This window comes from Onychostruthus taczanowskii, unplaced genomic scaffold (assembly GCF_017590055.1).
Source record: "Onychostruthus taczanowskii isolate IOZ18803 unplaced genomic scaffold, ASM1759005v1 scaffold6, whole genome shotgun sequence".
In the NCBI taxonomy this organism is placed as follows: Eukaryota; Metazoa; Chordata; class Aves; order Passeriformes; family Passeridae; genus Onychostruthus; species Onychostruthus taczanowskii.
In genome coordinates this window covers 3,791,805-3,818,339 of record NW_024503679.1, presented here as the reverse complement: position 1 = coordinate 3,818,339, position 26,535 = coordinate 3,791,805, and the positions used below count along the sequence as shown (strand labels likewise).

The window sequence follows — 26,535 nt, the reverse complement described above, 5'->3', positions numbered from 1 at the left end:
AAATCCCATTATTTTGATATGGCTAGTGAGAATAACTAGACTAAAATACTACATTTATTTTAAAGTAGTCGTGGTTTTGAAATCTTTATCCTTGCAACTGGTTGCATTCCTTATATATTTTATATAGTCTAGGCTCTGCAGGAGGTAAGTTCACCTGTAACATTTTAATATTGTTTCCACTTACTGTTTAATGTGAAGTTCAAAAACTGCATCTCTGAATTCTTCTGAATTCTTCCTATTTGTCTCAGTGATGTCCTGGTCAACTCTGGCCCTGCAAATTGTACAGAAGAGTTAAAGATGTAAATCTCAAGTCTTGTGTTCCTTTTTAACAAGGGCCTTCATTGTTGGAAACAGACATGGGATACAGAACGGCTGTTTCTCTGTGATTCCCAGAGAATTTTTTTTGTTAAAAATATTTTTCTTTTTGTTAAAAGAATTTATTATTATTATTTTTATTTTTTCAAGAAAAGTAGCAATACATATTTAGTGATACATACGTAAACAGTTACAGTAAAAGTAATTCATTCCTACCACCCTGGGTTAGGTGAAGAAATTCAGCAATGGTAAGGTGTGGTTGAAGATTCTCTGCTGCAGTGAAACCTGGAATATGTGATGGAAATTAAATCCATGCAGCTTTGGAGATTAGATGCTGGTAAGCATATCTGAAAAATGTGTTCTTAGTGTCTAAGTCTCTTGAGGAAGGCATTTGTAGAAGCCTTGCTGAGTGCTGTGATGGTCTGGATATTTATGGACTTCTCTGGCTCCTGGCTGCATGCATTGGCAGTATCAAATGATTGGGTAAAAAATCTGCAAACTGTGCCTTGTGATCTTGTAAGCAAGGATCTGAGAATAAATACCCCTAGTATTACATTGTCTTTATAGTGTTCTGCACCACTTGTCTGTTTTGTACAAAAGTTGATGAGCACAGTAGATAGGCTGTGAAAATAAATGACAGCCTGTTAAGGTAAGTGCTGGCTGAAAACACTTGGGTTAAGGTATTCGTTTCTAAATTATATTAAAAATAAGCAATATTTTCTCAGAAAAATTGTGGCCTACATCTATTTCAGCTTTGGGGCTTGGAATTTGGGGGAAGATCTAAAAGGAACAGGCTGTACAACTTAAGGAAAATGAGATTAGGCATTTAGTCTGATAGTTCTTTTATGTCTTTGCATACTAATAGTGATACTAAATAACATACATTTAAAAGCCTTGCCAAAGATTTAGATTATTTTGCCAGAGTGAAACCTGACATTGAAAATTATTCCTTGTAGAAAGAAGATGATGAGAAGTGTCTTTGCTAGAAGGATCATTCATAATACAGAGCCTGATAGAGAACTTCCAGTGTAGGTGGTGTAACAGTGAAACTGACAGCAGTCATTTCCCTCCTAATTATACTTCTGTACTTCCTGAATTAATGACCAAGTATTTCACATTGTGAAATAAAAAGGTAAGATAGAATTAACTACATTGGTGATACAGAAGTTTACATATTTATTAACTGAAGTAACATGTTAGGAAAGCAGTACATTGGGGAAATCAGCTTACTGCTCAGGAAATAGTTGCTTAAAATTAAGATTTGTGCTAATTTTTTTCAGCTTGTCTTGTCTAAAAGCTGTGCAAAGGCACAAGATTTATGCAGATGCAAACCTTACTGTATAGGAAATAATGCTGTGAAATGAGCTACATAAACAATAACCTGCTGCCCCTGTAGAACAGACAGAGCCTGTGGCAGAAGGAAGAGTTGCAGCCCTTTCCCTGACCAGCAGTGGCAGTCCCACTGGTGCTGCCAGTATTGGCACCACTTTTAAAATTTCTGTCAGCAACACACTGAAGGTTTTTATAGCCCTTCATACGTCTGCTGAAAATGCAGCAGCAATGAGAGTGGGCTTGCATATCTTTCAAATACATTCCATATACAGACTTTCATTTTTTCTTTATAATTGACATCTTCATGGTTCTCAGCAGTTTTGAAAAGGCAATTCAGACATAAGCTATTGCAGTAGTGTCTATGCAGCTGTGTCAGTCTCACTGAAATGAAGCTTACTCGTCCCTCAGTCCCTCATCCATATGTGGGACTTGCTTTTATAGAAGCCTGTGGGGTTGCTTTGGTTTCAAGAGGCTGGAGACTTTTCTGTTCTGGTGGCATTTGAATATCATTTCCATATATTAACTTTCCCTTATTTAATAGGCATAAATGGTATGGAGTCTTGGCCTGTGATAGTAACAGCTGCCCAGTTTTAAACTATGCCAGTAAGAGGAGAGAGCAGTTTTTCACAAATGCTGAGAACTATCGCTGGGCACGAAGAGTTTCCTGAGAGCCCATAAAGCTGCTGCTGCTTCAGTGTTCTATTTAACAGCACCCCAACCCCAAAAAACACTAGCAAAAGTTCCTTGAGGATGTGTTTTCTGATGAATTTGCCTGTAGAATGCAGAAGTGTCTATCCCCCCAGTGAAGGTGAGGGAGGCTGGCATTGCTCTGGGGGCAAGGACCTCAGAATTTCCCGTTCTGTAGTGTGAGAGTAGGTGATGAGCAAGCACAGAGTCTGTTCACAGAGGTGTAAACATTTTGTTTAAATGAATAGCAAACACTGTTCTGACATACCCATAACTTTCAACGTATTTTCTGTTTCTCCTTTCTTTTGATAGGATGGTTAGAAGTTTGCTGGTGACCTTGCTCCTCTGGTCTGTAGGCAGTAGCTCTCTAAAGTGTAGCATGGGAGGTAGTGAGCTGTGAGGCCAGCATGCTTTGAACTACTCTGTGTGTGTGGATTTCAAAGCACTTAATTCTGGGGGAATTAAGTGTCACTCTTAATTTCTAGATGTGATCCTTGCTTTTTTTTAATATCAAAAATAATTTGATATTAAAAGATAGCCACCTAGCTGAGGCTTTCTAGTGATCAATCCATGTACAGAAAATACACCATAATGTCATGCAAAAATATCTGCATGGAGTTCAGGCCAAAATGTGACAGAAATGGAGATGGAGGTTTGCAAGTCCTTGTTGTGTGCATTGGTGCTTCAATTCTTTTATTTTAAGAGAAAAAGGTATTGTTTTATCATGGACAAGTAGTTTTACAGTGGTAGAAACTGTCTAAGAACCATTCTAAAAACCCTTGAAAACAGAAAATGTGTCTGAATATTAATAAGTGATAACTGGAAAACTATTCCAGTGGATCTCTTCAGTCTGGTTTGATGTATATACACATACACACCTATCACTGCTGCAAAGTCTGAGCTCTGCAGGTAACAGAGGGGGTGTGCTTGTGTATCTCAGTCTTGTTCACCTGCCATAGGCTCCATTGGACATTCTGGGGTGGTCAGAATGCCTATCTGCCACAGAACTTGGTACACTTTGAACTTTTACTTGATTTTCATAGCAATTTGGAATAATTTTACCATATGGTCTTGAGGGTTGTTAATCACACTATAATAAAACAGTGTATGTAATTTGACTACTCTTGGCAAACAGGAAAAACAAAGATCATCACCTGTTTGTGAACAAAAAAGCACTTCTTAAAATAAGAAGTTTGCTTTCTCATACCGTGAAAGAAAAAGAATATATAATTGAAAACACTTCAATTAAAAAGGAGTAATTCAGATCAGCAATTTGTGTTGGATTCCCTTTGTGCAGGCTTCTGCACAACGAGAGCTCCATCAGAGCTCCTGTGCAGTGTATCCATAACGCAGATTGGCTAATACAAAATCACACTTCAATTCTGCCAACCTCTTACCCCTCCTTTTGATTTATCAGCCTTAATCCTGGCAAGTGCTGCTGGGTTTTTTCCGCAGGCCGAGGAGCTGCGGCAGCTTTGATCTCACATGCGAGTGAGAACAACAGCCACTGGGGGGGAGTCGTGCCCAAGGAACAGCAGCAGCTCCGGCGCGGAGCTCGGCGTGCCCGGGGCTGCGGCAGCTGTGCCTGCCCGGCCACGGAACTGCTTCTGTCACAGGGAAAGTGACATCAGTGCAGAGCCTCGGATGGCTCAGCTGCCATTTAAAACTGCTGCCAGCTCGTAAACAAGGGGCACGTTCTTACAGCAGGTAGCCAAGGGGAAGATGTTCAGAGTATTAACTGAGCCATCAGAAAGCCTCGCGTGCCTTCAGTGGTGTGGCAATAGGGAGCCAGAGCCGCTCACACAGCTGAAGGATGGCCACGTTCCCTCCAGTGCAAAGGACTTGCAGAAATAGTTCTTGGTCATGTTCCTTCTGCAAAACAGGTTGGCTTAATTTTTTTTGAGGCTTGCTGCCGCGTTCAGAAAACAGTGGTTGCTTGAAGGCTCTTTTGTAGTTACAAAACAGATGTTCTTATTTAGAGAGCTGTGAAAGCAAAGAGACAGTGCAACAGGAGCCTCAAACCCACTGTGGCCAGCTGTGTCTGGGCCATCTCACTTTGCTACAGCACAGTATTTTCTGCCTTTGTCGTTTTTCCAGGACTGTGAACTAATAAACTGAAGGGGAAATGCCAGAAGGATGTTCTGATGTAATATACCCAGCAAAAGATTATGGACTTTTATAGACTTTTTTTAGTCTGCACTTAATTCATTTTTCATGTTCTCTTTGCATAAACTGTTATCTCTTTCAAACCAAATTTCAGACAAGCCTTAGGAAAGAATTCAGTGTAGTACAGAGTAATTTCCTAAAGAACAGTCTATGTAAACTACTGCTAGGGTATTTTTTACTATCTCAAAATGTTTTTTTATAGCAGTGCAATGTCTGTATAACAGTCTGGATAGTGTAATCTGGATCAAATTCTAAAATTAATTTTCTAGGTCTTGAGTTTTTTTCCAAACCTTTTTTTTTCAGAAGGAGATGACCTTTGTGTCATGGGAATATATAACAAAATTCATGTTTAGACTGTTGGGTAATTATGTATATGGAGTTAAGAAAATGAAATTTTTCAAGGCCTTCCTTTCACTCTAAATGGATGACTCATTAGTAAGCCCCTTTTAATTCCTTGCTTTCTTAATTGTCATGAGAAATTAGTTATTTGGAGTATAGATGATAATTTTTCTATTAACAAAATAGAAGTTAAATGCCAAATAGTCTATGAATACCTTCATGTAACTTCATAGACTTTGCAAAAAAAATGCATGAAATGTTAAAATTTAATCCAAGAAGATCAAAGATTTACTTATTTCTAGTTTTCTGTCAAAATGTACCAATTTTGAGTGGTGAGATCAGACATTTCTTACAGCAATCACAGCTGAGTAAGAAATTTCTTTCTGTTAAGCAAAAAATTTGATGTTCCAGAAATGTTTCTGGTCTTGAATATGAACAGATATTTTAAGGGTTTAGTGAGGCAATGAAATCCAGGGATCCATCTGTGCATCATTTTATTCTTAGCGAATGTTAAGTTCTAAAAATACATGGGAAGGGATGCTGGGGTTCTGGTGCAGAGTTATGTAAGGATAAATATAACCATGTAGAATACTATTAACTGTGGAGAATAGTATTTGCTTATGGCATGTGCAGAATTCCAGAATGTTATACCCCTGTGTTTACATGCATGGCATTTGCTAGGTAGTTTTGTTTGGATGTTTATTTTGCATTAAGAACAGCCATTTTGGGACCAGTGAGTAAGGAGAGAGACCCAAAAAAGAGGTGGTGTAAGTAATTTCATTCATTCTGTGTGTCTTGATAAATAATGAACTTAAATACAAAGTGACTCTTCATAGTAAAACTTTTAATTTGTGGATGTGTTTTCTTAGGTGAATCACTTAATGTGTAACTAAAGGTAATTAAGGAGAAGAAAATAATTCAGCAACAAAGTTACCTCCAAACCTCCGCAACAGTCCAGGTCTCACATGTAGTAGCTGCTCAGGGTTTTCTTCTTCAATGTCAGTTCAAATATGCTTCCAGGAATATCCTCAGGGTATTTGGGAAAGGAAAAGCCAATTGAAAAGAGATGGATCAAAACTGTATCTTGTTCAGCCATAACTCTTGAGCAGTAGTGCTGCTCAGCTGCAGTGTAGCTCAATGCAGAGCTAGTGGAGTTAAATGTAGAAGTGAAACCAGGTTAATTTTCAGTCCCAGTAATAGGAGTTGCAATACATACCTTTATTCAGCATCTTAATTTTTTTTTTCCTCGTGCACATTGTGATTCTGATGTAGAAATGTTGTTTTCCTCAGCACTAACAGAAGCCAAACTGCTGTAGTAAGAAAAGGTTGCACTGTGGGTACATGGCCTTGTGAAATGCTTTGTGTCTCTTCTCTCTTCAGTGCTGTACTGGGGGCTGTGGAAACCTCCCTGCTCTGCTGTGTGTTGCCTTCACATCAGAGCACCTTGTGAAGGTCTTGGCACTGGATTCACTGAGATGCAGCTCCCATTCTGCAGTGTGCCCTTGCAGCAAAGGCACCTGCAGTGCTCTCCTGGGCTGCATGAGGCAAACAGCTCATGCCAGCTGCTCCAGGAGGAGGGGAAGGGACCCTTCCCCTTGGCTCAGCCTGGAGGTCTCTGTTCACTCCTGGCTCCTCAGTCCAGGAGAGCTGTGGGTATGTTGGAGTGAGTGGAGCCAAGAGCTACAGAGATGGTGCAGGGGTGGGGCAGCTCTACATGAGTAAGGGCTGAGAAAGCTGGAGCAGTTAGCCTGTAGGAGAGAAGGCTTGGGGGTTATTTTATTTTTAATATGTGCAGAAACCAACTACCACAAGGAAGGGTGCAAAGAAGGTGGAGCTGGGCTCTTTTCAGTGGGTCCTGAGCACAACTAGAGACACAGTGGGCACAGAATGGAGCCCAGAGGGTTCCTTCTGAACATCACCAACCACTTATTTGCTATGAGGTTGCCCCTGGAGGTCACGGACTCTCCGTCCTTGGAGTTATTCAAAAGCCACCTGGCTCTAGGTAACCCTGCTTGAACAGTGAGGGCTGGACAGGATGGCCTCTGCATATTCCTTCCACCCTTAACCATCCAAAGACTCTTCTGACCAGATAGCATAACTTTGGTGCCAACCCCAGAGAAGCTGTACTCTCATTTTTAAGAGTCTAGGTGAGTTCTAATCTGTGAACTGCTCTGACCTGCTAATTTATGGAGCATCTGATTGTGTGCAAAAGAAGTGGTGACAGAAATGTCATATTTCATAAAGACCCTCTAAGCAGTGTGGTTTAAAAATTGTTTAAGAAAATTGCTCAGTTGCTGTTACTGCTTCTCTGCTGTGCTGTCATACTGTTTATGGAAGATTGGAAGCAAATAAGCATAACAGTTCTAGCTCAAATTCCTATGTGTGGTTTACATATTTTTGCTGTTAATTGAACAAAATGTACTTGTAGCTGTCCATAGCTCTACTTTAATCTATCTGAATTGTGTTCAGTGAGGCTTCCTGAATGAAATGGCTTCAAAGTTGCCACAGTGTTGTAGGGATGTAGCTGCTAGTGCTTTTATCCTATTATGTGATCTTATCATGTAATACTTTGAAATTTTCACTCTGCAGACACTAATGCTGTAGAGCTTTGCTTATTTACACAGTATTTGCCATATTTAGAAGGTAAATTAACTCACTGTACTTGGTGCCCAATGTCAAGAAGCATTCAAAGCATCCAATACTAGAAGTGATCTGGTTTTTGCAGCAGTAGTAGCCTTGCTGCCTAGTCAGTTGTTTTCAGTTGGACAGTGCTGTAGCTGTCTCTGTTTGCCTTGGAAATCACTGATTTGGTGCCTGCAAGCAGCAAGGGCACTGTGACACATCCTAGGCTGGGGGGTAGGCACAAACAGAACACCCTGGGTCATGCAGGTCCTCGCTGTAACTTCAGCTGCTCTGGTCTGTGTGACTTGGAGGTTCAAGCTACAGCTCTGTTCTCTGTGTTCCATTGTTCTTTCCTCACCTGAATAGTTTCTCACTGAACATTCCCAGGAAGGTTTCATGTTTGTCAATAAAATCTGTTCTTGCCACCCAAAGAACCTTGGAACGCCTTTGAAAATAGAATGAGGCTAATGGAGGAGGTAATGCTTTATTCTTACTACAATCTAGAGCCTCCTTTGTCTCAGTTAAATATTTACAGCCCATGTTCTATAATTCAGCAGGAAAAGGTTAGAGAATTCAGACATTAGAGTGTTTTGCTGTAGTACTTCTAAGATTCAGCACATGACAAAAATTATTTTAGTTTCTAGAATATTGCTTTATTTATGAACTGTCCCTGTCAGGGACGTTAATTTGCACTTTGCTCACAGTGCAAAAGCTGCCAGGCCAGCTGTTGGCTGCTGAAGCAACCTATTTATACACAGACCAGAAACTTTTCCCACTTGTACACAGTTAAGATTTAATTTACCTCTCTGTTTTTGTGGGATCACAACTGTGGACTGTTCAGCTTCAAGTGATGACTGAAATTGGATTTAAGAAATAGTTTTCATTCTGCTAGTTTTCATTCTGATTGAGGAAGTGACTTGTGTTTTCATTTCAACTGTTCCCCAGCACTTGGGATGGCAGCTTAGAGCTAATAAATGCTGTAGATGTGTGTTTGTAGCCATCACTCCATTTAAGTGGCAGATCCTTCCTAACATGTAATAGGCTGCCCACTGTGTCTGTCTAATAATTGTTAATGTGATCCTCCATTGAAGCAGAGAAAAGCTGCAGCCAGCAGTTTGAAATGTCTGTGCACATACTGCTGATCCAGCCTTTGTGTACATACTGGTGTTGAGTGGTGTAAAATTCACATGATGTACTCTAAGGAGTCATGGTTTTCAGTAAAAGAAAGGAAAATCAGGCTTGGGGTTTTTTCCTAGTTGGTCACAGGAGGGTCTTGTTATGAACATAATATAGACATTGGGATGCTATCAGAAGTGATTATAGTAAGGGACTAGAAATAATAGTAACATCAACATAATAAGTGAAAATAGTTATCAGCTAGACAAGCAAAAAAAAAAAAAAAAAACCCTAAAAACCATGCTTCTCTTCTACCATTTCCAGCCTCAGGTTTCTAACAGGTGTCCAAAACCTATAGCAGTAACTGGCTTTACTTCACTCAAAATCACACCAAAGCCTACTGTGGACCTGGAATATACATTAGGAACAGGTGGGAAACAATAGCTGTATTGCCTGAATGTAGCAACTTTTTACTTGTCTAGCTTCTACTTCAGCTTGTTAAAATCTGCTCTTAATTTGACATTGCAGTTGGTGAAATTTTCAGCAATTTTAAAACTACAGACTTTTTTGGGAATACCACAGATGAGCCACACTTACTCAAAAGACAAGGACAATGAAGGCAACAGACCATAAAATGCCAGACTGACGTGGATAAAAGTATTATCATACATTGCTTGTGTGAGTTAAGCAGCTCTGAAATGTTGTGTTATGGGCACATATGGTGTGAGCTGTGTAATCAAGTTGTTATGCCTGGGTGGAGATTGCTTAGGAGAGGAATGATGGATGGTTGCAAATAAGCTATTGCTTAATAATCCATGCAGTTGTTGGAGGACTCGTGTTGCTCTGACTTGTGCCTGGCACACACAGCCCCACCTCCCAGCACGTCTGTCCCTGCTGCTCTGGCTACTCACAGGAATGCTGTGGGAAACAGCAAATCATGCTTAGAACTTCAGCTTGCTGTAACACACCACAGGAGGGGAAAACGAGATATAAATGACTTTGGCAGATATCAGCTATGAGTGAAGCACTTCTGTTTATTATTTGTTTTAAGCATTGCTTCAAAATGGTTTCAAACAACTTTTTTTTTTCTGAATCTTCCCCTGTTAGTGAATCTGCCCTTCCACAGAGAGTCATGAACACACCCAAATCTGAAGATAGCAACTTCTGGGAGAGACTAATGGTGGTTTTTATGTGGCATTTAATATATGTAGGAATTTCAGCAGTTGACTCTCAAAAGGATAATTACTTCATTACCAAATGTCAAAATTATAAACAGGAAATTGTTTCAACTGTCTGTCAAGGAACCCCAATGTCCAATAGCCTGTGTAGAGCCCATTGACCTGCTGTGTCTAATAACTGCTGTTTGTGAAGGGCATGTAGGGAAACAGAGCTCAGGAACAAAGGCCAGCAAACCTCCTGCACTTTGTGGTAGTGACCAATTTGGTTTCAAGGCCTTCATTAGAGTATCTTTGAGTATACCCTTTCATGTGGGGATGATCAGGAGACTGCTCTGTTGGAAACCTTCCCATCTGTGAAATGGAGCTCATAAGAGGCGCTGAACTTGGGTTGAGGAGGACTGGAGTGGCTGTGCTCTACTGAAATGAGATTGCTCTCTGATGCTGGCCGAGAGGATTTGTTCAAATACCTTATGCAGCTGGGTAAGCTTTTGTCTATGTTGTCTTCACCAGGCAGTGTACTCTGTAAGCAAGCTGCTTCCTACTAACAGACTAAATACAGTTAGAAACAGCTCACATTAAAGAGGGGTAACTTACTGGGTGCCATAATAAAATCAGTTCCTAGGATATTAAAAATACTGGTTTGTTCTGTGTTTTGGTTAGTGGCAAAAGCTTTAGTAGCCCAAAGCTTTATTATGGTGTTAAGTTTGCTCATCTTCCACCTTTCACTAGTATCAGGGTCTTCTCAAAACCCAGGAAATGGGCAAGTTGAGAGTCATTCCAATATATATGGCTTTGGTCCACTCTATTAACTGTTTTTTACCCTACACAGTCCCATTCTGTATGGGGGAATCATTCATTTGTTGGTTGTTTTGAATGGAGTATTGTACATTTGTGGGTGTTTTTAATTCCAGCGTTTAAATACCCAGGCTTATTTTCAAGCTCCCAGCACCACCCATGTCAGCTCCTTGGATGGCAGCTCCCAGTGCCATGATTTCAGGCTGTGGTACAGAGACAGCTTCCTTCCTGTTTTGTGTGTTCTGAGGTGAGGGCTGTAGATGTGCTCTGGATTCTTCCTCATAATTCTTCCCACTCCATACAACAGCTCAAATCTTTCACCACTGTTTTTTCTTGGTCTCTTGTAGTCTTGCCCTAAATAATTAAAATAATGACCAGTCTGTGTCCTGTTATGGAACGGAGATCACCACTTCAGAGAACCTGCTCCAGTGTTTGACTATCCTCATAGTAAAAATTAAAAATTTGAAAGAAATATTGAGGAGGTAATATACTCATTGTTGGCCAATAATAATTAATCTGAATTTTCACTTTATCTTCTTCTATACCCCTATTTTGGTAAAGCAAAATTATCCTCATTCCTTCAAAGCTTTTCTCTTCAGTTACAGCATTTCCTCTTTCACAGAAACATCTGATGCCTCTAGTGCTGCCTGTGCTGTGCTAATTACCATTGTTCCTCACTGGTTGTAATGTCCTGAGATTTGGAAAAAGAATCACAGCAGGTGAGGGAATGGAAGCTGTCAGGCCACGAGCCCAGTAATGTAAAGGCTACCAACCACAGCATTTTACATTGTGAATCAAAGAATCAAGTTGAATTATAGAATGTTATTTTTATGGGATAGAAAATAATAAAAAAACCAGGTTGTTTAATATATCAAAGCTGTTTGTACTAATGACACTTCTTATCTGTATCTTTAATATTGCTATTAAAAGGGACTTAATTAAAATGCTCTGTGATTTATTGAAATAGCCTGTAATAGCTCAATGTGCTTATACCTTCTTGAAATTCCCAAAACACATTGTGCTAATGCAGCTAATGGCAAGTCCATCACTGCACCACCTGTCTATTTGTGATTTGCAGGGCCTATTAACTCTATTTATCATTGAGCTGATAGGAGGCAGAGAAGAAAGAAAGAGATTAGAATATTTTCATAGAGGAAAATTGCAAGAGGAAGTGGGCAAGGTGAAGTAGTTCTTAAAAAGAGTGCACAACGTGTTAAGTCACAGTTCTCTAGTACTTGAAATTAGAATGTTTCCTGAGTGTTTGATCAAAGAAGCAATTTTAATGGGTTTGTGAAGAAAAAATACTGTGGTAGGTTCTTTGAGAGTACCCTGACAGACATCCTTTCCTTTGCAGCCTGATAACCAAAGGGAAGACTTGGAATTTACCCAAATTCTGAATTACACAGAGTAGGTATCTTTTGGATGACTTTTGTCTCCCCAAAAGTGTGACTCTAGTGTAGATTTTAGTTTAATTTAGAGTTTACTTTCCTCCAGGATAACATCTGAGGCTTATGAGCAATTTTCACAGTAGTCTAGGCTACATATTTAATTCTATACTTACCAGCAATCAACTGAAAATATAAATATAAAAAATGGGTTTGAATACACACACAACAGAAAGCAAAATAGCTTGTAATATACAGAGGTAAGAAGAAATTACAGAATGCTATAAAATCTCATTTAAAATGATATATTGTTCCAGTAGCTTTATCTGGGAGAGCGAGTGAGGAGCTGTAATTGTCCTTCAGTTGCACAGATCATATTGGAAACGTTATTTAATATTTATATGCCAGAATGGTTTTATTTCAGTCCTACCTTATGTGAACAGTTATGTTATTTTATCAGGTTCTATCTCTACATTTAAAGTAAAAATGTTCCTTATCTTTAATAGCAGCAGAACACTTACAGTAATGCTTTTCTTAAAAAACAACCACCCTAAAATTGGAGTGTAGCCACAGCCTCTCCTGACAGGAAGCACATTAGACACAATTTTCTGAGGACACCAAGTGTGGTGACCCAGAGCAGCAAAATGAATGCCTGGGGATGAACTTTACTGACAGTACCTGCAAGTCCTGTGTGCATCCAAGGGATGACTTTCCATTGGGTGCCAACCTCCTCCACTGGTAATGCAGAACATCACTAAAGAAAAAGGATTGAGGAGTACCTGTAGCCTTCAGAACTCTGTCTGAATGGCTGTAAGAATTCATCAGGGGAAGAAACACAAGGAGAATAGCCATTTCCCCCCATTGTTTCTCAATTTTTGAAGCTTATAGAGTTACTTTTCCAACCCCAGGAACATTTCACCCTTGTAATGATTAGAGACTATGTGATACTACTCAGAAACTGTTCAGGCAGTAATGTGAGGAGAACAGGGAGCATTAAGTGGTTGTTAGGTTGAAACAAAATCTTCTGAGCTACTAAGAGATAATTAGGCTTTCAGTGGGAAAAGAAAAATATAATTTAAAGGCCTTTACTAAACTTGGTTTTTCCTGAAGTGTTTACCTAACAGCTGTTCTCCTAAGGGATTCCCTTCTGAATTATTCAGTTCCAGAGTACAACATCAACTCCTACCCAGGGGCCTGAAATACTCAGAGAAAAACTTGAAATAATAATCCAGCTGTCTCATATTCTGTGTAATGGAGCAACTGCCTCCAAATTGCTCTTGCTACCTCAGGCCTCAGTGCCCCTTCGGTAGCATCAGCATTGCAGGAGATGTGTGTGAAGTGGCACCAGTCTGAGCAAGGGGTGCCTGGCCCTGCCTCTGCTGGTGCCAGGGGGAGCAGCAATGCTTTTTGCTGCAGGGTGAATGAGAGGGCACTGAACAGGCTGGCAAACCATCAAATGCCCTCTTGGGAAGAAATGCTTTAACAAGAGGGAGATGTCAAAAAAAAAAAAAAAAGTATTAAGAATTGTGCTAAAATACTGGCTGAAGAGTAATCCTAGCTGTACTCTAGCTGACCTTGTTAATTTTCCTGGTTCTTAGAGAAAGAAGCACAAAGCCTGAATGAAATTTCTCACTAATTCTTTTGTTTGAAGGGTAGTGAGACAATCTGCTTAATTATTTTTGGCAGTTGAGATAAGTCTGTTTTTCAAACACTTGTCATAGTAACTAATATTCTGTTAGAGTAATTGCTTTTTCTGTATGTACACCTCTCTATTCAGTGCTTTTCTCTTATTGTTTTTGTTGTAAATCCTTCAGGGAATTTTTCTCTCTGCCAAACCATTTTATATCCTTGGCTTACATTCCACCTATATAGTTTTTGCCAGATTTCCCTGTATTAGTATCTGACAGACGACCACCATAATATAAGAGGGATGTGTAAGATTTTGTTTGTTTTTTACATTATCACCAAAAATAGACCAATAATGTAATTTAGAGACATTAAAAAACCAAAAAATAGAGATTAGCATTGGGATACAATTCTTCAGCATATTAGATCCTTCTCATTTTGGCATTGCCAAAACCAAAGAGAGACTTTGATTCCACCTGTCATTTCTACAGACCTCAGGCCACTGTGGTGAGTGATGCTGCCAGCACTGTTCCCTAGGCAGCCACAAAAGTACACTGCTCATTATGCACTGATATTCCACAGGGATGTTTTTTATTTCCCCTCAGGCCCACAGTAAGCTGCTTTGGAAAATACATAGGCAGTATTCCTTTAAAAAGAACGAGTGCCTGTCTTTCAGAAGAAACACTGTATGGGTAATTATAGAAGAGATTTCTTTGCCTTTGAGGAAACCATCTTCTAGAAGTGTCCCTGGGTGCAGCCATTTGCATGGGTAAGATATTGTCACTGTTTGTAGAACAGTGACAGAACCTCCTAAATGCACCAATGATCAGCCAGTGTCTGTCCCACCAGCCTGGCTACCCTGCTTGGAGTGATCTGTTCCTTCTGCACTGGAGATCTGCTGAATCATAGTTCCCATGATCTTTTTTTGCACCTTCCAACACAAGAGTCTTAATTCTGATAGAAACTTGGCCATGTAATTTCTGACCAGATAAAAACTGTTTTAGGGACTGCCACCTATATTGAGTGAATGCCCTATTTTAAAAGCGCTTTGAAGAGCAAAGAAAGCTTTGCATGCTGTTTAAAAAAAAAAAAAAAGCACACCCAGCATTCAGAACACTGTCAAAAATGAAATATTGCATTTTTATACCGATTTAAGTAGACAGTTAAGAGTAGCTTTTCACAGAACAAATGTAATTTCTTGACTTGCTCCATATTTTTCTATGCTGAAAGGGAAGTTACAGTTTTGTGCATAAATGAGCCACTTAGACTTACAACTATAAAGTTAAAGATTCTTGATACATATGGATAACAAGTTTATAAAAGCTTTTCCCTATATTGATTGTACCTGAATCATAAATGTATAATAAATAATTATGCAGAAGTTCTCTTCCTGAAGGCTTTTTTTTTCAGAAAGGGTACAGTAAGTCTTGTCTCAATTTCTTTTATAGTAAATATATATGTATATGTATATATATGTATTTCTGCCATTCTGTTACCAAAAAAAGAGAGTCCATGTAATGCCTAAGAACTTCAAATACCTCAGGATTTTATTCAGGTATAATATTCTACATGGGTGATGCATTTCAGAAGAAATAGCGTCTCTTCAGACATATTTGTTTTAAGGAAAAAGTATTCTGTTCTACCTCAGAAAAAAATCCACTTCCTTCCAGCCAGTGTGTTGAAGTTAGAAAAAGTTCATTTGCAATGCCTGGACAGAGGTGAACAGTAAGTTTGACTTAAAAAATAAATCTTGAACACTGGTGAAAGTAGAAAATGTAAGATTTTTTTAAAGAAGTCTTAACAATTAAAATTTGAAAGATATTTAAGGGATTTAGTTAATAACTATGAAATCTGGTTCTCTGAATTTTCCACTCCTTTGTCATCCTCAGCAGCAGATTTGGCTGTGCCATTCTGCAGAGGGAAATGTTGTGTATCTGGCTGACTGTGCTCAGGGCAGTGGGTTTTTAACCTTTCTCCATTTAGGGCAACTAAATTGGGTTTGATCCTAAATACATTCTGTATTTCATCAGTGTTTAAAACAGATGGATGCTACAGAAGTGTGTGATGCTCAAATAAACAAAACAAAGCATTTTCTTTCTTGAAGTCTTCTGCTTTCAAAATGGACTTGGCCAGAAAAATAAAAGGGCAGAAAGGTTATAATAGCCTAATAAAACTTCCAATGTACTCTGCAAGTATAGATTGCTGGAGAATTATGTCATTTTTCTCCTTTTACTCTGCATGTTATTGCTCTGAAAACCTAATGCATAACTCTATGTGGAATTATTTATGGAAGGCTAGAGGTATTTAGGAAGCTTAGAGAAATGCAGAGCATCATGTGGGCTAGGTAACCAAAAAGGAGAGTGAGGAGAATTTGTAAATGTCTGCAGAAATACAGCTGTGCTGGTGGAAAGTACTAGACTGGAGAAGAGGGTATGGATTTTAAAAAATATTATCCCAATATATTACACCAGTGTACTTCTATCTGCAGGTTTCTGCTTTTAGAAACCTTTTCTGCTGTCTCCCTGTGTGGAGCAAGGGCACAAGGTGGTGCAGGGACTTGAGTGCCACCAGAAAGTTGCTTCTGCTTGAGGTCCTTCGGCGTCCAGGGGAGAGGATGAGTTTCACAGACGTGTTTCAGGGCTGCAGCTGGATTAGACAGGGGTGGGTGGATGGTGCTGTGGAGCCTTTGGGCATGGAAGGGCCAGCCCTGAGGGCTGTTCCAGCTTACCCATGGAAGTGTTCCACCCAGGGGACAAAACTACACAACTTGTGAGTTGTTTCTGCTCAGCACAGTCCTTTTGGTGTGTTAGTGTGCAGCTGAATCCTTCTAGACCTGGCAAAACTGCAACAGTTCATGTGTCTAACCATGTATGGTCAGCTATTGCAAAAAACACTCTACTATGCCTTCAGTTACTTTGAATGCATTTCAGATAGATACAGACAGCCATTTTTACCCTCTGATTTGCAGCTGCATTTCACAAAGAAAAAGCTTGAAAATATTATCCAGTATGTTGCAGATTGATTTAATAAAATCTTAGTAGCAACTTCATATAAAAGAAATGCCTTATATGAATTATAATTTCATCCAACAACCAGAGTTTCTTTAATAATCCTTAACTTCAGCTCACCCTATGTTTCCATGCTGAGCAGTCTTTCTGGTCCCCTCAATTTTCCAAAGTAGAAAAGCTGTGTTCATATCTCAGGTTTTAACTAAATTGCTAAGAGCAGCTAAGCTAGCTTTGAATTATTTAAGATTGCCTACCCAGTGCTTCTGCAGAAAACTGGCATGTCTCAGCCACCAAACACCAATTCCTGATTCTCCAGGGAAGATCCTTTTGCCCCATGTTTACAGCTTTTCTCATCTACCAATAACAACTGGAAAGACTATCTGCTTTTTATAAGCTAGTTCCTAGAGACTGTGGCTACCTAATGTTTTGATGGTTTTTACTTGATAGTGATTGGAAATATTTTAGTCTTTCTTCTCTATCTTCTCAGGAAGACATTCATGTCTAAGAAGAATAGGTAGAATCCCACAAGCAGATTCTGTGTGCTTTATTAGAAAATCCACAATCTCAGCAAGATACTTAGGAGAGGACTTAGGGACTTCTTCCTTTTCATTCTAAATGCTTTAAATTACTTACCTGTAAATCAAACAAATTCATTTCTTGCAAATTTTATTTTGTGATGTTACGTTAAGAGGTGTTTTTCTCAGAAAACTAAGTCTTTGACTTCTAATTTTAAAAATGTAACTCACTTGTCTTTCAGTAAAGGAAATAAAAACCTACTTGCAAATGAATAAAATGATTCTTCATTTGAAATTACATCTGGATTTCAGTGGCTTAGCTAAAAGGTTGATTATGCACAATAAAAAAAGTGCTTCTGTTAAGTTTTTATTTGGGAATTTCAGCTACTTTATTTCTGCAGTTGAAAATATTTTATCAAGTAGATTCTAGCTCTGTAAAGTCTAGCCATTATAAAAGACAGTATGAACTGGCTAATTCTACCACTTTTTTTTTGCTCTTGGCAATGAGATCAATAAGGAATCTGATCACCATTACTTGTTACTTTATATACAAAAGTGTTGCACATTTTAAAATTTTACAGAAGTGATATTATTTACTGCACCAAAAAAACTGCTGTCTAAAACTTCTTGTATAATATTGGATGTGTATTTCTTCTGTGTTTTAGTTTCTTAGATTGAAGTCCTGATTAAAATAGTTTTATTTTTGCTAAGGCTTGGACAGAAAATACCAGGTACTTCTTTGGTTTATGCTTTTTGGGGCTTTTTTGCAGGGATTAAATTTTCTCCCAGGCCAAGCGTGATCATCTGGGAAAGAAATCTGTCTCATTTTTAAAAATCGGAGTTCTAGCTTGCCTTTTGTAAAACCACAGGGCAATCTGCTTTTCAGATCCAATCACGTGTACCCAGTGTGAACTTTCAAGCAGTCATAAAATGCAGAGCAATGATCCTGATTTCAGTGGAGTCTGTAGCACTCCAGGACACTCACGTGGAGGAAGCCCTTCCAAGGTAGGTGTTTCTGAAGAGCAGACACACACTATTTTCAGGTTAAAGCACGAAAATTGAGGTTTCTTGCATTATTTATCTGCAAAGCTTTCTTGTTTAAAATCCTTTTGGCTTACATACAGAAATAGTTCCTATGGCTGTATATATGCTTAGATTACGTTGTTAAAGGATGCTATTTTCGTGAAACCAGCGAATCTGTGATTATCCTCTACATAAAAACATGAGGAACCACAGTAATGGCTGTCAAGTAATGGCTGTCAAGTAATGGCAGGTACTTTTCTTTGTCTCCTTCAGGTCTGTGCCTGGTTGGGGTAACAAATTCATAGGTGGTGCAGAAAAGCAGAGATATTCAGGGATCCACATGTAATTCCAAGTCCTTTAAGAGAAAAGTGAGAGAATGGTTCCTCTGTGCACAATCACCCCAGCAAGGATAGCGTGGGTGCCTCAGTTTGGGAAGGATGTTGAGCATGTCCAGAGGAGGGCAACAAGGCTGGAGAGGGGCTTGGAACACAAACCCTGAGAGGAACCACTGTGAGGGAGCTGGGGGTGTTGAACCTGGAGAAAAGGAGACTCAGGGGTGACCTTATCACTCTACAACTCCCTGAAAGGTGGGTGTACTCAGGTGGGGTTGGGCTCTTTCTCCAGGCAGCACTGACCGAATCAGAGGACAGAGAGTCTCAAGATGCATCAAGGGAAATATAGGCTGGATATTACGAAAAAGTTTTTCACAGAAACAGTGATAAAATATTGGAATGGCCTGCCTGGAGAGGTGGTGGAGTCACCATCCCCAGATGTGTTCAAAAAAAGATTGGGTATGGCACTTGGTGCCATGGTTTAGTTAAGGTGTTTAGGGCATGGGTTGGACCTGATCATCTTGAAGGTCTCTTCCAACCCTGTGTGTCATTCTGTGTGTGTTTTGGAGCCTGCAGTGGAGGTGTGACAGTTCCCCTTATTTGGTTTACCTCTTGGAAGCAGACTTTGTCCAGGCATTGGTTCATTGCATGGCTCTTGGTTTTAATATATCCTTTTAAAAGCTTTCATAAATAGGCACTTAGGTTTCAAGCACAGAAGCAGGGCTTAGTCAAAGTCTGCTGATCCTCGTAGTAATTTTTAAAGTTTTTATTCATACTATTTTTGAACACAGAATTGCTGTGCTTTGTGAGCTCTTCATTCACTTCCACAGAAAAATTGCTGTAAAAGGTGGAACTGGGAGTGTCATCATATATCTGATTTGCCAAGTGAGAACACAGTGGATAGTTTTATTAGTATAAAAGTAGGGAGGTGGGAAGAGGATTTTTATTTTTGAGGTTCATTGATTAACTACAAGTCTGTCAGAGGCAGTTATTCTATTTTAAGAAAATTGTAGAGTCATCAGGAAGCAAAGTAGTACCAAAGATAGCAGTGCCACCATTAGGTTTTAAGTGTACAGATTTAACTCTATGATCTCTTCTTACACTGGTGGGCAATGGCAGGCATTGTCTTGTTGTATTTTACACATTTTGGTATCTGCTACTATGAGGGGGCTTTTATATTTTTGAAGCCTAAGGCTAGTAAAGCAGGATACTTCCTGCAAGATGTTGATTACAAGTGGATGTGGTGTACAGATAAAGAAATCTTTATTATTTGCTGACTTACCCTCCTTTCTGTCCCTGCCCAGTACAAATTTTTGGAAGATAAACTTAAGGAAGATTGGCTGTCAAGTGCAAGGAAATGTCAATTTCTTTTTAAATGTACTGAAATACCAGCTTCTGTTGCCTTTGGACTCAAATATCTTTACATGCTTAGAAGTTGGCATGTGAGAATAAGTTGCTCTTCAGTTCTGCCAATGATACAGACTTCATATTTAGGTAATTATATCCATAAACCAATTTCATTACCTCTGTAAAAATTGGATATATTGGGGATGGTTCCTGGTGAACTGAGATAAAGCATGTTGGAGTGCCTTACAAGTTATTTTTAGAACAGGGCGAAGTGTAGCCATGGAAAAAGATAATTAATTTTTTATATATGTGCCAAGAAATTATTATATGCTTCAATTGAACTTATCCTGGATGTTGTAGTCTGGATACTTGATTCCCTTTGAGGAATCAACAGGGTGGACAAAGGAAGTGGAATTACTACAGCTGGTCTTATAGGGATGCAACATCATCTGAATGGCTGAGAAATTACATGTTAAATATAAGAATAATACATCTATTTTAAGTCAAGATATCAAGATGAATGATGAAGGTTGGATAGGGAAAGAGATATATTAAGTTTTGTGGGGGTTTCTCATTTTGTGTGTATATGTAGATAAAGTTTGCAATCTATTGTTCAGGACTGTTACCACATTTGACCAATTTCCACTACATGTTTAAGATGTATATTGTGTGGGACAGCCTGGTTTGTTAGTGCTTAATCAGTCTTTGAAGCTGCATACACAGAGAGGGGCTGCTTCAAATCACGAGCTCGTGTAAGGGATGCAGATTTGGGCCATGCTGGATGTAAGTGGCAGTGGCAGGGCCCTTGGACGTGCTTTCAATGCCTGTACCCTGTAGGGCACCTTCGTAATGGCAAGAGAGGCTTTACTGTAACTGTGGATTTACTTCTCTTTGCTCCTTTCCCAACTCTGTCTTACTTGAAAATGCCATTTGCTTCATCTCAAATAACAGTTGAAGAGACAGATGCATGAAATTCACTGCAGTGCAAAGTGAGGTGGAATAAATATGAACTTCTATCCACTGACACACCCCTGAGTATGAAGCTGCTTTCTGAACTGCTGGGAGCCAGTAAAGGCTGACAGTTATGGTGAAAGTGGCATCATTATCATACTGGCTTCCAAGTTTTGATGGGTTTTAACAGGCTAATAATAAGGTCTGATATATAGTAACCTTCTGGCTGCCTTTGGGAAACAAATTATTTGGTAAATTTAAAATTAGTAGTTTATAGTGTTCCCATATAAACACGGCTATTCCAAAGCTTTTGTGGCCACATTTCTGGAAGAAATTTCAGTACCACATCCCATTCGCATGCAGTGATCTGGCACTGAAAAATACCAATGGAGGTATACCAAATAGGTCTCTTCAGCAAAATAACTTTAGTTAGGGACAATACTACTTCCCAAATTGCTCTCAAATACTTCTCAAACAAATCCAGCAACGAAGACTCTTCAAAGAAAACTAAGAAGTGTATCCAGAGCTAATTCAGATCTTGAACAGTATCTCTCTACATCTGAATATTCACAAATGTTGAAGTGACAAAAAGCAATTTAAAGTCCAGTGGATTCATACTGAAAGCCAAAATAATTTTTGTCTCATAGCCTTAGTTGGCCATATTGGAAGCTGTGGAAGTATTGATTACCTGAGATTTACCCACATGTGAGGCTCATGGACAGCAGGTGAGCTTGTGGATTTGCAGTGCCAGATCCTCCTCTGGGTTACCCACAAATGTGGATTATTAATTTTTTATTTTTTATATACAAGTTAGAAAGTCCTTGGAAATGAAGGTAAATTGCTTTGTACGTAACACTTTCAATAGTATCAGCACAGGGAGTTAGTGAGATGTAAATTCACACCCCAGTGTAATGTGTCCTAATTTCTCCAAGCCCTAGGGCCATCTTGTTCCTGAATGAGAGCACCCAGATAGAGGTTTAAATGCATGTATTAAGGTTTCTAATTGTCCTGCTGTTGAATAACCTAAAGCATTTCTGCCTTGATGGAGAATGAGCTACTTAATCATGGAGACTGCAGAGGTTCTGTTTGCACCTGGGCTTTGGTTTTGCTTCTTTTTGCTAGAACCTTTCACCTTATTTGGCAGAACACTGGAACACAGACTCTTCCTTGACTTTGAAAGGGGCATTTTGAAGTAATGTTTCCAATGCTGGACAGCAAATAGTTCTACGTAAATAAATGCAAGCGGATGTTAGTTTTAGTGTGAACAGGTATAAACAAAAATTCAGTGTGATCTATAATCATACGTTCCCACCTGCCTTCATTTATCTGTTCTGCCTGGGCTTTCAGATGGGAGGTAGCACACCTGTGCCAGCAGTGAATTTGGGAATGTCACTTGGGAATGTGTTATCAGGCCCAGTCTGTCATTGTAAGCTAACTCTTCTTTTGATTATGAGCAGTGTTAATGTAGTACAATTCTGCATTTGACTAAAAACTTCTAGCGAAACATTTGTTTCTTCAGTGTAGAGTTTTTCAGGTGCTCTTGTGTCTGATTAAAATATGGCTTGCACATGTGCTGGAGCAGTATTTCAGCCATGGTGGGGTGACAGCAGCTGTTATCCTATGATGTTGTGTGACATAGTGAATTAAGCTGAAAGCAGAAGCTTTTTTGTGTTCTTTCGTTACAGCAAAACATCTGGATATTGTATGAAAAGAGGGAACCAAAGTTTTAAGCCAGGTGTACATGTGATGTTCGGGTTGAGGTTTTTTTTTTTGTTTTTGTTTTTTTTTTTTTTGTGAATATCACAGATATGTAGACAACATGTGCCAATTCTTGTATTAAACAAAAAAATACTATTTTAGTAGATTATGGTGCTACAAACATGTTAATCTTGGCATAGTTTTACTGCCTAAACTATCCTGCAGTATAGTGAGATGATTACCTGGGGTTTGGGTTCTGTGTTTTTCATGAGTAGGCCAAGCTGTTTGCACTTGATACCTAATTGCTGGGATTTCCCTCCTGCAGAAAAGTGGCTTCAGGTGCTGTGGGCAGCCCTGCCATGCTGGACCCCGTTGGCAGCAGCAGCAGGGCTGGGAAGTTTTTATAATTAGAAGCCTCTTATGTTTCTGCTACTGGGATGCTGCACCTGAGACTTGGTTATGGTTTGCTGTGAGGGGAAAAAAAAACCCTAAAAAATAAACGTTCAAGATGCCTCCAGCACAGACCTGAGACCCAGCCCTGCCCTTCCTCCGCAGCTGGACGGGAGCACACAGAGCAAGGGGGAGGCTGCCGGTGCCGCTGCTGCACAAAGCCCAGGTGGGAGCGATTTTGCCCTCAGGGCCGCGGCGGCAGGAGCGGGGCGGCTCGGGGCGCCGTCCGGCTGCAGGGGGGCCTCGGGCCGGGCCCCTCGCCCGGAGCCCGCCTGGGGCCCCCGGCGGGGCGCGCTCCCTCAGCCCCACCGCGCTGTCCCGCAGCCTGTCCCGCCTGCGCGAGCAGCGCGCCCGCTCGCGGGCCATGCTGGCCCTGGGGGTCACGCAGATGGTGCTCGGCTGCCTCATCGTGGCCGTCAGCTTCGCCGCCCTGGCGCTCACCACCTCGGCCCGCGTCCGCCACTCCTGCCCCTTCTGGGCCGGCTTCTCGGTGAGTCGGGGGGCGCGGGAGGGGGCGGGCGGGACCGGCGCCTGAGGGATGCGCGGCCGCCCGACAGGTGGGACGCGGCGGCGATTGCGGGCCGCGGCGCCCTCCCCGCGCTGAGGCGGGCAGGTGAGCGCCTCGATCGGCTGCGCCCTGCGCGGCACGGCTGCGGCGCTGCCCCGGCACTTCCACCGCCCCTTTGCAAGGGCTGGCCAAGGTGGATGGGGTTTTATCAACGGGTGAAAGTTGCGATGACAAATGAGCCTCTGGCGCTGGCTCAGCCGCCGGTGCCCGTTCCATCGGCGCTCACTTGGGCTCACCTTGAGAAGCGGCCAGCGCTCAGGGTCTGGCGCGGCTGCAAATTCACCACCAGCCGTGTGGTGCCGGAGGTGACCAAACGGGACGAGCACCGTGGGATTTAAGGTACACACACGGCATGGAGGAGTTCCGCCGGGAGGGCTGGAAAGGCTGTGGCTTTGGGGCACCCGAGAGCCCTGAGGGAGGCTGGGGCTCGCCCCAGGGCAGGCTGCTGCTCTGAGGGAGAAGCTTGTTTGTTCTGAGCGCAAGTTGGGATCCTTTGTGATATCCTTGGTCACTTTCCATTGTGTCCTGCTGGCACAAATTTAAAACAAACAAACAAAAAAAACAACCCAGAAAAAACAACAAAAAAGAGTTGAGAGTCTGACTCAGGTGGTCTCATTTAGCGCTGATCATGAGTGGCTGCATCTGTGTGTGGGCGCAGCGCACACATGGACACACACACACGGATAATCCTGCTTCATGGAAGTTTTTCTCATAAGCAGTGAAATGGGGCTTGACACTTATGAAGAATTAGGCATTTCTGAGGGCACTGGTAACAGAGTCTGTGTTATTGGTGAAGATTTGCTCCATTTAATTTAATGCGTTACTGGTTTCAATTATGTCACTCTAGCTCTTTTAATGGACCAGAGAGTTTTCAACTTGAAATGTGCTTGTTAGAAACCAGGACAATTAGATAAAATATTTTCAGTTATTTCCTTCTGAGCATGAGGTGGAAATGGTGTAGTTTTAAAAAATCCTTAAACTATTTCATATGCTCTTATGCAGAATATTGCTGTTTTTCTGAGCCCTTCAGAGCAGAAGGATTTAGTTCTGGATTAATTATTTAGATATGTTTTTTGATTTTGTTGTATTTTATTATAGTCTTGAAAAGAAATATGAGTTTACACTAATAGCATTGATGTTGTAATAGTCGTTCTATTGAATTTGATCCTCTGCAAGATAATATGCAATTATTTGTTGTGATGAGGTGTGAATTTTAGGTTCAGAATCTGGCTGCTTACATATTAATGTGCTACTAAACCAACACAGCTCAGGCAGCCTTTGTTTCTTACCTTGACAGAGTGAGCAGGAATATGCATAACTGCTTGTGGATTCCAGTAAACACAACTTTTTCAATAGCACCTTTTCCCCACCTCCTGTGTTCTGTGTGCAAAGACACTTCTGGTGGTTATTGTTCTGCTCCAAGACAGGCTTTCCTTACCGTGGATGCTTCCTACACTTCTCTCTGTTCAGTGTATTTCACAGAAAATATGTTTCCCACTTAGATTTCATGCCAGTTGCTCACCAGAGACACCAAACCTGTGATTCCAGCCTGTGGTGGAACGAGTGGAAGGCTCAGGGGATTGCAGGACTGCTGACTTAAAGGCCTTATTTTCCTGTGTTGTCAGAACGAGGCAGGTGTACCTTGTTTCCTAAACTAAGAGTTTACTTTTTAAAGAACTAATTCTACCTTATCAATGATCAGTCTGAGCATTAGAATGAACTTAGTTTCCTCCTATTATCCTTACCTCTAAGTTTCAAGAACTAAGAGAAAATAGAGCAGTTTTTGAAGCATGATGAGCCCTAAAGAACTTTTTGAAGTTAGTTGATTACACAGCCTTTTTTAAAAGCCCTTTGAGGTATTTAGTGGATTTAACAAATACTAAATATATCATCACTCACAGCTGAAAAATGTTTCTGTGGAAGAGCAACAGTCTTAGCCTGCTTCTATAAAATGCAGTTAAAAAAATAAATACAGGTAGGTTTAAGTGACACGAGAGAAAAAGAATGGAACTGTCCTTCCCCTCTTTATTTGGTGCCAAAATAAGACATAGATATTCACTGCTTTCACACAACTTCCCCCTCAATTCTTGGAAGTAAATAACTGAATCATTTGATATGAAAGCAGAAATTCTGAATCTATTTTGTTGTGTGTTTATGTGGTATACTGTAGTTTTTAGTCATTAGAAATGCACATCCTGAAAGAGAGTAGTCTTGGCATTGATACTTCTCCGCAGTTTTTGACACCAAATGACCTGTCAATATAAATGAAGGCTTCAAAAATTTGTTACAACTATTTCAAATGTTTCTGAAAATAATTTCCTAGCGTTTGTAGCAGTCTAGCTGATTGAAAAAAATTAAAAATAGATCAGGCTGCATATTAGACTCCCAGGAAGTTCTGTAATCAAATGCAAGGAAACATTCTGATTTCTCACTTTCTTTTTGAAGTCAAATCAAGTGACCATATTAGTGAGAGCTTATTTAAAGAACAAGGCACCATAATTTCCATGAAACTTTGAACAGTTCAGAGCTTATTTAAGCATCATCCCATACCTTAAACAGTTTATCTTTCATAGCATCATGTTAGGAAGATAAAAAGTATCTTTACATATTTTGTATTAAGACATTTTTAAGGTAATTACTTGGAGTCAACCTCACACTGAGCAGAAGGAAAGCAGGTACTGGTTAATTCTCTGCATAGGCAGCTTTCGTTGGCAAGTCCTTGCAATCTGTGTGCTGAAATGCTTGGCAGCTTGTTCCCATTGCAGTTTCCTGAGAAAATGGTGATTTCTTCTTCACATTCTCTCAATTGGGTAAAAGAAAATATTTTTTCATGTGAGGGAAATGAACATAAGTGTCTTTGATCCTGTTAAGAACATCAAGAACAGAGTACTAGCCCCATTTAATCATGGAAGGATAAGTCTCAAAATTAGGCTATTCTGGTAGATCAGTGGAAATATAAGCAGTGACAAGGTTTTTTATCTCTCCTGAAGGTCCATAGTTGCTTGAATATGAGAAAATATTTGTACCCCCTTTGCCCTTTAGGAAGTGAGTGTTGGGACAGCAGCAAACCACAGGCTGATGG

The 26,535-nt window shown here is 40.3% G+C and overlaps 1 protein-coding gene across 1 annotated transcript in view; it reads left to right on the top strand.

Moving 5' to 3' along the window:
- The first annotated feature begins 23,265 nt into the window (after positions 1-23,265).
- Positions 23,266-26,535, top strand: part of FAM189A1 (family with sequence similarity 189 member A1) — an 87,647-nt gene continuing 84,377 nt past the window's right edge. The window contains exon 1 of the mRNA XM_041418757.1: positions 23,266-23,375. Coding sequence (XP_041274691.1) covers positions 23,274-23,375 — 102 coding nt within the window. The 5' untranslated portion in view covers positions 23,266-23,273. The remainder of the gene's footprint in view (positions 23,376-26,535) is intronic.